This window comes from Parasteatoda tepidariorum, chromosome 2 (genome assembly GCF_982258835.1).
Source record: "Parasteatoda tepidariorum strain Cologne lab strain chromosome 2, Ptep-v5.0, whole genome shotgun sequence".
Taxonomy (NCBI): Eukaryota; Metazoa; Arthropoda; class Arachnida; order Araneae; family Theridiidae; genus Parasteatoda; species Parasteatoda tepidariorum.
The window spans coordinates 81036186-81048472 of NC_141756.1; the positions used below are offsets into that span (position 1 = coordinate 81036186).

A 12287-nucleotide genomic window follows, 5' to 3' on the forward strand; every position below is an offset into this window, starting at 1 on the left:
AATCTTATAATGTGGTTTTTGTAAAAATATATATTTCACAAGATTTAACCTAAGTTTTTTACAAAAATAATTTTCGTAAAATATGTTTCTTACAAATTTTCAAGAACAGGACCCTGGGAAAGTACTGGATTTACCCCAGCATGTATGAGATCGAGCACTTGATAAAGTAATGAAATTGAATATATTTTCTTTTTTTTCATTTTGATGCAATGTGCATAAATATGTACATCTAAATTTCCAAATAATCTTGAAACAACATATTTCTTAACATCTTTTATCAAAGTAAATTTTTTTTAAAAAAGCAAGATTTAAATCATTTGGTATTTTGAATAAGTAAAATTTCTTGTACATAAAATAATCATCTCCTGATTTTAATGTTTCTATTGCAGATGAACTTAAACCCATAATTGGATACGAAACTTCTTTCAAGGGTGCCATGTTAGTTTTCAATGTATTTCAACACCCCTCTTTAAACCGTCGTCTAATTCTTGTTATATTTGAGAGCTTCTTAAAAATTTTATTCCCTCACACTAAAATACCAGAAATTTTGCGAAAGCTGCACGCAAACTCAACTTCCCTGGCAAACAGTCCATCTCCTTCCACAGACAGATTAAGTGAGGACCAGCAACCAATCCAGGACCGTCCAGGAACTCCAGATGTCCGAGTTGAGAATGCTGAAGTGAAACCAAAAGACACCTTAAGAGAGAAACCCATCAAGGGACCAAAGGACACACCAAATGAGAAACCAACCAAAGAATCAAAAAGTAAACTATCCTTCCAGTGCCTATCTCCAAATACTGTCTCTAGTCCAAAGGTGAAAAAAAGAAAAAAGTCTGTAGAATCAGCTGTATTCTACATGGATTTGCCAAAAGAGGATGATAAGGTTATTCTTCCACTAGATAGATGACGATTAATTTATTCGAAGTACCATCTATTTTATACGCTATCAGTAGGGACCAATTTTATTTACTCTGGCAATTATTTTCTATGTATACATCGTTTGCAGTTATAGTGGTTCCTATTTATGTATGTGTCATGCTCTTCCACAATTTAAGGATTACAACATATTTGATTTTTTAAAGCTTTTTTTGGGGGGGGAGGAGCTTTTTTTTAAATTTTATTTTTACCCTTGAGCTTATTTAAGGATGTTTGAAATAATTTTATTTTAATGCTGGCTTTTAGATTAATTATTTTTGTTTAAAACCAGATGTTTCAATGTACATATAATTCAAACTGAGAATTATTAAATTTTCTCTTCGACATTATTCTACTGTCAAATTACTAATGTTGTTTTCCATTATCAAAATAATATGCTTTTTTTACATTCCTTTTTGCAGATTTTTCTTATGAGATTTTTCTATGCAGCATTAAACTAAATCAGTTTAATTGTGCATTTAGATTTTGGAGTACACATATTTTTCTTAAGGACTGTATACTACTGTATTCTAACTTTATACTTATTTCAATATCTATAAAATTACTATTATTATTCTTACTAACAAAAACAATGCTTATTTTTTCTCTTCTTATTTTGGTGAGTACTTGCTTATGTGGATATTAGGCTACTTTTTTATTTAAGACTTTGTTCAAGGTATATATTTATATATTCTTAAAGTATTTTTGTCTAAACCTATATACTTTTTCAAAAAAGTGTTTTTTTTTTATATATATATCTAGGGAGTCCATGTCAAAAATTGTACCATTTTTAAAACATGCTCTTTTGTCATATTGTTTATATTATTTTAGCAAACAGAATGGTATATTTATTCTTTCTTGGTAGTGGACATTTTGTAATTTTTTTACCAATGACGTTGTTTATGGTATTTTATTTATTTGTAACCCTGTTTTTTGTATACTTTTTAGGTATTTTTGATTAAAACTAATTTTTTTTCTTAAATTTAAACAGCAAGTTTTAATTTTGTTCTTTTTTTAAAATTAGTATTTTTGTCTTGTTATTTAGTGAATAGTAAAAAAAAAATTTTAAATAACTTTTTCATATTTTATTTCTTCTGTTTTTTTAATTAAGCAAATATGCTTTTAATGTTATATAAAAATTTCCTGCTCCGCTTTTTTTTTATTTTTTTTTTATTTAACTAATATAATTAGTAATTTTTTTTCAATATCTTAAAAAAATGTATGTAATTCCCTAACTATACAATAAAATCAAAAATAGCTTTAAATCAAATTATCAAAGTTCTAACTATGTATTGCTATAAATAAAAGACAGGAGCAAATTTTTAAAAAAAACATTATTGCATTTCAGTAATAAGAAAATTTGAGATTATTAAATTTTAAAGGTTTTTGTAAGTTGTTAAATATTTTTAAATGTTCTGTTTAAATATGCTTAAGAATTTTAGCAATTGTTGGCAGCTTGTTTATTTAATTTGTTTAAGAATGTAAAATAATTATTTAGCTTTATCTTTCTGCATTTTTTTTCCTTCTTCAAAATATATGCATGAAGAAAAATGATCAAAAAAACATGCTAAGTTTATAATGTTAAATATTTGTTTTAAACTCACATTTGAAATTATTTAAAAGACCAAAAATGTTTGTTTATTGTTATGAAAAGTAGAGTGATTAAACATGCTGTGATAATAAAATCATTTTTACTACTGATTTATTCTTATCTTTTTAGTTAAAAAGGTTCATTATCTATGGTTATCATTAAGTTAGATTATTACAAAAGTATGCATTTTATTTTATAATGTTTTAATTGAACATATTTATTTTTTTAACTCAAGTCTACGGAAAAGAATGATTTGGAGTGAAAATTTACATTAGCATAACCCTTTTTTTGATTCATTTCAAGGAAAGTCATTATAATAGCAACAAGTAACATTTTGTTTCAGTTAATTGTTTTGGAGATTTTAAGACTGCACAAATCAAAGGAGGAAATTAAAATCAAATTAATTACTTGTTTAATTAAATGGTTTTGCACTGTAAAATGTAATATAGTGATTTTGGATGATGCACCAGTAAAATTCTCCAAATTTGCATATTAGTGTATCCAAGTTTTTTATCTTTAGCATGTTGCTTTCAGTTATTTTTACATTCAGTTTCAGTTAATTGTAAACATTCCTGTAAAAATAATGTTTAGAATTTTTCTAAGCTTGAAAATTAAGAATCCGAGAAATTTTTTATTTCGGATGTCTAAATCTTAATCAGTAAAACAAAAATCTTGTTTTTTGAACCTACTGATTATACTAGGGTTTGCAACTGGTTAAAATTTGTTATTAATTCAATTAAAAATTATCACCGGTTTTTTTGTTGATACAGTTTAAAATTGTATTGTAGAAAAACACATTTTTTGAGTTGTAAAGCAACAAGCTTTACAACTCAAAATTAATTACTTTAATTTTCAAACTTTTAACCCTTTGAACTTGTTTATAAACTTTTCAATATATTAAAATGAATATTTTCTTTTTTTCTTAAAAATACTGCAACATAATGACTGCATTTTTGACCAAAATGAGTTATTCTTAACATCTGACTCTGTAATTTGTTGTAAACTATCTACATTATTCTGAATTCGTCCATGAATTCTGAAATTCCAATATTCTGAATTTATGGTTTTATGAGCATGTGTATGCAAAAAAAAAATTTTAAAAAAATAATAATTATAATTACAACTTTTGCAGGATTTCTAAGGTCAACTCTAAGAAGTTGTAATTCATAGCTATGGTAATTTTAAACTATCAATTGCAGGTGAAATACAACTTCTGTGCTGACAACAAGAGTATACCCAACTGGAAATAGCTCTCACGTTTTGAATATTTATTATTTTATTTGATATTTTATTTCTTTTCATTTAAAAATTTCAATTTCGCTTACACCTTCTATCGGCATGTCAGTCTAGTATAAGCCAGAGCTGTCCCTACTAATGATTTCTATCTTGCTCAATCAGACAAAAAAAGAGAGATAATGCCCATGGATCTATGATCTTTTTCCACAGAATTTCTCATACATCAAGATAAATAAATTTGCTAAATATTTTTAATAGTATAAATCGAGTATTTCTGTGATTTGTCAAAGAATTCAATGAGCTGAATTTTTTTTTAAATTTCCAGAATTCGATTTGTATATTTTTTATTTCAATGTAAAAAATATATTCTTTAAATATTTAATAATTGTCAAGAAATACATGTCACACTTTAACTACTAAAACGTTCATCTTTACAGTTTTTCTCAGATCTTTTTAACTGATATTCACGTTTGCTCTCTGCTAAGCAAAAAGTACATATCTTTCTATGGTGGGAGAACTGTTCATATGTAACTCGATGACAGACTTGACTTCCATTATATCCTTCTGCTCTAGCTGATATTAAACTTGAGAGATGATTTATGTACGAAGTGGCCAATCTTAAAGTCTCTATCTTTGATAACTTTCGATCCTTTGGCTCCGTAGGAATTCTTGTCCTCAAAATTGAAAATGCTACATTGACATTTGTTGTCCTGTCTCGTTCTCTCTCATTTGCCACAGTTCTTTGAGCAATCATGGACATAGACTCTGAAGATTCGAATTGATCCATCGTCTTTTACCTAAAAAAATTAATATATTCTTTTACACGAGCGTTTTGGTTTGCTAAACTTCTTGTTAAAATTAAATTAATTTTTTCTTCCCTCGCTTTATCATTACTGTGTTGTGATTTATTCCTGTTATCTCTAAATTAGGGTTTTGAAAGTGAAAAGTGGTCATTTTCGATTATTTTTTATGAAATTTTCCACCTTTAAAAAGGACCTGAGAATATACTAAATGATATTCATATCGGTAACCTCTGTATATACTAATATAATGCAGCTGTTAGACGTTTTTTTTTTTTTTTTTTTTTAAGTAAAGCATTCCTGCAGAACCTTGATGTTGGCTAAAGGTCAAGAGTCATCAATTTTAAGACTATTGGCTTAATGGTGGTAAAAGGTAGGCTCTGCGAACTAGCCACTTTTACTTCCAAAACACAGATTCCGCCAGTCTGTGTTAAAAATTGTTAATTCCTTTAATAGTAGATTTTTTTATTCTGAATTTTGGCTCTATTTTTCCTACTGAAAATATAATTACATTTGTTTTAACTATGCTTAGTTAACGTTTCATGCAGTATCTACAACATAAAAAACAAATATGTTAAATAGTTTTGACACAGAGACTATTTTTTTTATTTTTATAACAGCTGACCCAATTTTTTAGGTTTCATCATCATCAATGGCTTGACAGCCCAATTTTTGGGTTTACGACTACAAATGTTCAACTCTGTAACCTTGTAATTTTGAACCGTATCCAGAAAACAAGAGTGATCCAGTGTTGGGCGAAATTTGCCTTCGTGGTGGACTTAGTGAGGAAACTAACCCACATTTGCGTTACTTGGAAAACCCGCCATAGTTAGCCTGACGGCAAGGGGACTGTAACCCATGATCCATCAGTGGTAGCACTGAGAATATTTTTTTATATCAGCACTGTCGTCAGTGCGAACCGGTTACGGAATTCGTACCTTCCAGCCATCACTAGGAATTGAACCCAGTTCACCTCATTGGATTGATTTGTTCATTTACGTCGCACTAGAGTTGCACAATGGGCTATTGGCGACGGTCTGGGAAACATCCCTGAGGATGATCCGAAGACATGTCATCACAATTTTGATCCCCTGCAGAGGGGATGGCAGTTGGCACCCCCGCTTCGGTAGCCCGACAACCTGCACGCGAAGTCGAGCACTTTACGCTAGCACAGTTTAACGAGGACCAATACCGCACACCCTCGGTCCCTACGCAGACTGATCCAAGTGGTCACCCACCCGCACACTGACCGCAGTCAGTGATGCTTGACTTCGGTGATCTGCTGGGAACCGTGTCTTAACGATCAGTCCACTGCGGGACTTCACCTCATTGGAGGGCAAACGCTCTATGCCAACAACGCTCGCAGTGATTAGTTAAAATTGTATCGTTTTCCTTTCTTTAAGACGAAAATTTTTGTTTAATTTTAAACAAACTGCTGAATTAATTTTAAAAAAAATTACGTCAAATCCTTTAGGAATATTTCATAAAACCAATATTAGTAGCTACCATATTTATTTTTAAAAAAAGTAGGAGGTGGTCACCTGACATACCCTGCCTGATTTGAGAAGAAATGTATCTATAATGTTTTGTTAGATTATTAAATAATTAGTGACTTTGAACTCCGGTTAGTGATCATTAGCATCACATCGCACCCCTGATATTCTGACAAGCTCTGTGGGTGTTGCGTAATTCAAAGCAATTTATTATTGATTTTTTTTTTATAATTTCCTTAACGCCCTTGAATAGGTTTGGGAATTTAATTAAAGATCTCAAGTTTATTAGTAAAAAACACGATGTGGAGTGACGGGGGGGGGGGGAGAGAGTGAGATGAGAATTCATTGACCATGGGGGTCTTGTGGACACCGTAATGAGGAAACTGATTAGTTATGTTCTGTCGCCATATATTGATGGTTTTAATGAAAGTGAATGATCGCTAAACAGGCCTTTTTCGAATGTTTGGGAGAATTCTTGGGGGCCAAATCAAACACCAAATGTTCTTAAAATGAAAGGGGGCGGCTAAAAGAAAAAATCTTGACAAACTACTAAAGATTTTAAAATTTTGCATAGCTTACGAAATATTGTTTGAACATTATCGTATAACCTCAAAAGCATCCTAGTCCTATTTTATGCAAACTATTCTTAAAATGGCGCTTTTCCCATATTTTCATTTTCAAAGTTACGTTTTGAAAATAAAATAATGCGTTTACGAGTATACTTTTTAGATTAAAAATTGGTCTAGATCAATATTTTGTAAGTAGTATAAAAATAAGCTAATTTAGCATATTTTTTATGGAAACCATATTATAAAATAGTTATAACAAAGGTAAAATATTAACGAAATTACAATTTACTTTCAGAATTTCCCTTATGAAAGCAGTCTTCCTTCATGTATTTCAACTTCAGTTAAAAGTAATTGTTGAATAGATGAATAAATGCATAATGGATAAACATCTTTACTTTTAAAGTGGCACACTTTATAGTTACTTTTTTTACATACCATATGTATAATATAAAAATGGTTTCATAATATATAACATCGTATGTATATAGATAAATTACTAATTCGTAGCATTTATACTCGTTAAAATTCATAGGTATTTTAAGGCGTGACGAATTAGTCTAATTAGGATTGGTTATTAATGAATTAAGAAAAATCGATTACTAAACATTTTTATTTGTTATCAACGTTTATACGATCATTAAATTTAAGAACATGGTTGCCATTATGAAAAGGAATAAAATCCGGTAGATTTTACGAATTGATAAAAAGTTTAATGGTTGTGGAATATCTAAAATATTTTAAACAGAGAATTTTGGGGGGTTAACTGCATTACACGCATAACTATTTATATTAACTGCAATATTTTTCATTTATGATTTACATTAAATGGACTTCAATTACGTTTATTTATTTTCCTATTCACAATTATGAATAATAATGCGTATTTATTTCATTTCAGATAGTTAGATTTATATCAAGATAGATAGATATATATAGATAGATTTATATCAAGCTTTAATATTTGTTTTTAATCAATTTGAAAATCTGAAAATTTTAGAGTAGTTAAAAAAAAAACGGTTCAAACGATTATTATAAATGAGGCATACTTCATTATTTAGCAGTAATATGTACTTAATTCAGCAAACAGTACACTGAGTTTATTTTAATAAATATATTTTCCAGAAATTTTAGCGAATTTTATAAAAATTACGAGACACTGCACGGACAAAAAATAAGAGAAATAGGGAAAATCTAGTAATGTACAAGTAAAATGTAGCAAAATTGGTTGCTAAAAGTCTCTGGAGAGGCAAGGTAGTGAGTAGTGACATAAATAAAATAAATTGGGGAAAAAAATTTCTTTGTATAGTTACAATATCTATGAATCTACCTTGAACGAAAGAATGGCAGATATTCGAAATCGATGTTTATACTTTTTTTTTTTATTGTTAAAAAAATTAGAATATTGATTCGTATTTTCAAAAACTAGAGCATTATTTAATTTATTCTGAAACTTTAAACCTTTTATAGGTTTTAAAATATTAAAATAAATAATCAATTTACAAAGTGTATTTTTAAAACAGTTTTTACCAATTTTTTTTTCTAATGTTCTACATATTTTATGATTATGTTTTTCCCCTCCTTTTCATATTATTATTATTTAAACGTTTCTCTGGAATCGTTTTTTCTGTTCTTGGAAAACTTTCGGCACATGAAGTGACTCTTGTTTGTGGTGAATCAATTAAATTAATACTTTATTTTTTTAATATTTATTAAGTAAACATTTTATTTATTTTTTTCTGTGTTCTTCGAAGACTCTTTCATCACTTCAGTAATGCTTTTTAGCGAATCAAATAAATTAGTACTTTATTCTTAATTAAGCAAACAATTATTTTTTTGGCAGTTTTCTGAAATCGTTTCGTCTCTTCTTAAAGGACTCTTCCTCTTATAAAGTAAAGCCTTTTAGCAAATAATTAGCTAATTTTAATACTGCAACTAGAACACAGGGGATTGAGCGTTCGCTTTCCAATGGGGCGAACCGGGTTCGAATCCCAGTCGATACGAATTCTGCATCCGGCTTGCACCGACCACAGTGCTGACGTGAAATATCCTCAGTGGCATGGGTTAGAGTCCCCTTGCCGTCAGGTTAATCGTGGGAGGTTCGTGTGGTCTTCTTCTCCGTGTAACGCAAATGCGGGTTAGCTCCATCAAAAAGTCCACCACTCACCCAATACTCGATCCAGGAGTTCCCTTGTCTTCTGTAATGGGTTCAAAATTACAAGGGTACGGAGTTGAACATTAGTAGTCGTAAACCCAAAATTGGGTCGGCTGTTCAACGACGGTTATAAAATAAAATAAAAATACTGCTACTAATACGTAATAGTTATTCAGAACTGGCAGGTTACGTTTTGTACATCACTAACCAGCACCTACAAGACCTTAAAAAAATTGTTCCAATCAGTTAATTTACGTAACAAACATTTTGTTACTTCAAAAATTTAAGCAAAGTGTGCATGTATACTGATCCGATATAGCAGGGAATTTTATTCCTCATTTGAAATAGAACATTACACCTTATTTACGGAATAAGAAAATATTTTTAAGATTTTGCTTAAAATATGCAAACATGTGCGCTTATAAATACTTTCCAATAATTAAAAAATTACAATCTGAAATTTTTATGATTTTGTAACACTACAAGTGGGGTATGAATTTCGTATCTTTCCTTCATCTACGCCGCTAGGGGTGTTGATGTTTTAATGTGTTATGCCAGTAATGGTTTAATATTATAGTTTAATGGTTATAGTTTACAGCACCAATAACAAACCATTGTACTGCATTTATTAAAAGTATAATTAATTTTACTGTTTTCAAATTGACTTTTAAACCAGACATTTTGACAAGAGCTTAAAAAAAGGAGGTAAAAACTAAGTTTAATAAAATTATAAAAAAAACACTGTATTTTTATTTTATTTTTTTTAAGTTAAAGGTAGAGACTGGATTCTGGAGTCTTAAAAAATCCTTAAAATTGCCCTTAGAAACATCAAAAAAATGTCCATTGAAAATAAAAAGTTTCCCTTATAATTAAATAAAAGTTTCAATCTGAAAGAATATTTCTTTCAAAAATTTGCAAATTATTGTATTAAATTAAGCATATTAATCAAAATCGGTAAGTTATTTTCATTCAAGTTTGAAATAAATATTATTCGTGAAGAAAAGTAACAGATGAAGGAAAACAAAGTCAAGAGATATTCTCAGATACTCAGAGATTCAAGAGATATTCAGAGAAACTATGTAGAAAGAAAAATTTCACAAAAAAAAAAAAAAAAAAAAAAAAAGAATAAGTAAAAAAAAATAACCTAATTTTTAAAAAAAAAAAATCGTAAGCAGTAAAAAAAATTTTTTTAAATGTTAAAAAATAAGTGCGCTAAAATGTAAAAAAAAATTTCTGAATGTCATAAAAAAGTGTAAAGAAAAGAAATTGCTGATGAACGAAAATTATCCGCGGCTTATTCATAATTTTCTTTTTTTTTTTACAATATTATTTCTAATACAAGCTGCAATTTAACATCAGAATCAAATTACACTTACCATTGCTGAAGTTTTACTTCAATTAATGTGACTATTAAATCGTTCTATCCCAACGCAGCCATCTTTGAAGAAGTTATGGACTTTTGTTTCCCCGCCACTTGAAGGAATTTGAGAAAGATGGGAGAATTGAAGATGAGGGGATTTCTTTTCAGTTATTTGGATTGGATGACTGATGACAAAGTGTGACATTACATTTGACCTATAACACTGAGGGATTTGCACCTTTCTTTCCAAGTTTTTCACCCTCTACTGATGTTTGTTGTCTTTATTGTGCCTCGCTTGTTTTGGGTTCGAATTTATGCCATTTGGGAAAGGAAGAATTTAGAGAGGGAATGGGAGTAATGATCAAAAAAAGAAGTCGGATCATAAACGGATTGAAATTTTTTAAATTTTCAACCAATTACTCATAAAGAAATTGAAATTTTTAACCAGTTCTTTTACATAATAAATGTGAAAATATTAAAAAAAAAAACACCGGATAATTTTTTTTTTTTTTTTTTAAGATTGCAAATCAAAAATGTGAAACACAAACTGCTGTACAAATAACGTGAATTTAATGACCGAAATAAATATAATTAAACATGTCTCATTGTTATTATATAATTTTAATTAATTAGGCTAAATATATAGTTTACATATAGGAAGGAACTTTTCAGATTTTATACTTTTTGACTTTTATATCTCTTACAATGCTATTATCATAGTTTTTAAGAGTCCTAAACCGCAGAACCCTAGGGTTCCGTGGAAGGGTTACGGGGGTTCTGATGATCAGGATTTTTTTTAATCAGTCATGATTTTCTAAACCTGTAATTAAACTTATATCCCATTAATAATCTATTTCTTTAAATTCAATATTTCCGTTTTCTATGAAATTATTTAATTGAAATATTTTAAAAGAACGAAATTTCTAAACAATGCTTTTCTATTAACAATGTAATGAATGGATTATGAAAAGGTTATGTATTCATAAAAAAATTCCATTAGTATTTCGCATTAAATAAAAATAACCAAATTCAACAACGAAGAAATATGTTAACCTCATAGCCATGTTCAACGTTTATCTTGTTCCTTTTCCTATTTTGTTTTAATGAAATCATATTTCAGTTAATTCGTTTTCAGTTTATGCATGCATTAATATCAAATTAAGAGCTAGACAATAAAGCAGACCAATCAATTCAACTTCTGATGTAAAACCCAATTCTAAGACTAGTATTGATAAAACAATATGATGAAACAACTTCAATTTCATTAGCCAATTCACTTTAATTTTATTAGAATAAATTCGATTGAGTAGTTACAATGCAATCTATTTAACTTTTAACAAATTTTATTTGTTGAAATATTTAAAATTGATTTTATTTCAATTTTGGTTTACAATTATTACAAGGTTATGTAAAAACTTTAATACTTATCAATTCATAATTTTTTTTTACCATATTGAAATTAAATAATCAATAATTTTTAAAATTTTTTGCATGAAATAACAATTGGATAAATGAGTTTTAAAAAAAATCTTTTTCTGTCATTTAATAATTTTAATGTTATAATGAAAAAAATGGAGGGGGGGGATTTTTTTGTCAATAATTTCAGTGCAATGTAAAAAGTGCAAAAAAAAAAAATTATTTTACTCAATTTCGGTTATATAATGGAAATAATATAAAAAAATTATTTTAGTCAGTAATTTCAGTGTTATAATAAAAAAAAAGGGCAAAAATATTCTTTAGTCATTTCATAATTTCAGTGATATAATGAAAATAATGCGAAATTTTTTTTTAGCCATTTCATAATTTTAGTGACATAATAGAAATAGTGCAAACAAACTTTAGTCATTTAATAATTAAATTATAGTGATATTATGGGAAACTGAAGTAAGTGCTACAAAATAAACGGGAGCAAACTTGTATTCTTCTGACTTAATTACCGAGATCACACTTTCAAGTCTTCAACTCCCTACTATTTTAATTGTCGAAAATCTTAACCTATTGAGAGAAAACAATTTCAACTTAGATAAAGCACATTTTTGTGTCAGATTTTATAACTTAATTAGAAACAGTAATTAGAAATTTAATCAGAATCACTTATTTCCACCTTTCGAACCATTAAATTGAACTTTAGTACTTAAAAATATGATCATGAGATCGAAATTTATTCAGAG

The 12287-nt window shown here is 28.4% G+C and overlaps 1 protein-coding gene across 3 annotated transcripts in view; it reads left to right on the forward strand.

Annotated features, from left to right (window-relative positions):
• The window catches only part of LOC107438879 (sorting nexin-13), a 45741-nt gene extending 43125 nt beyond the window's left edge, over nucleotides 1-2616 (forward strand). For all 3 annotated transcript variants that reach the window (XM_043038850.3, XM_087157601.1, XM_043038852.3), the window contains exon 25: nucleotides 390-2616. In XM_043038850.3, the coding sequence (XP_042894784.2) occupies nucleotides 390-907 (518 nt within the window). In that variant the 3' untranslated portion in view covers nucleotides 908-2616. The remainder of the gene's footprint in view (nucleotides 1-389) is intronic.
• The last annotated feature ends 9671 nt before the right edge of the window (nucleotides 2617-12287 follow it).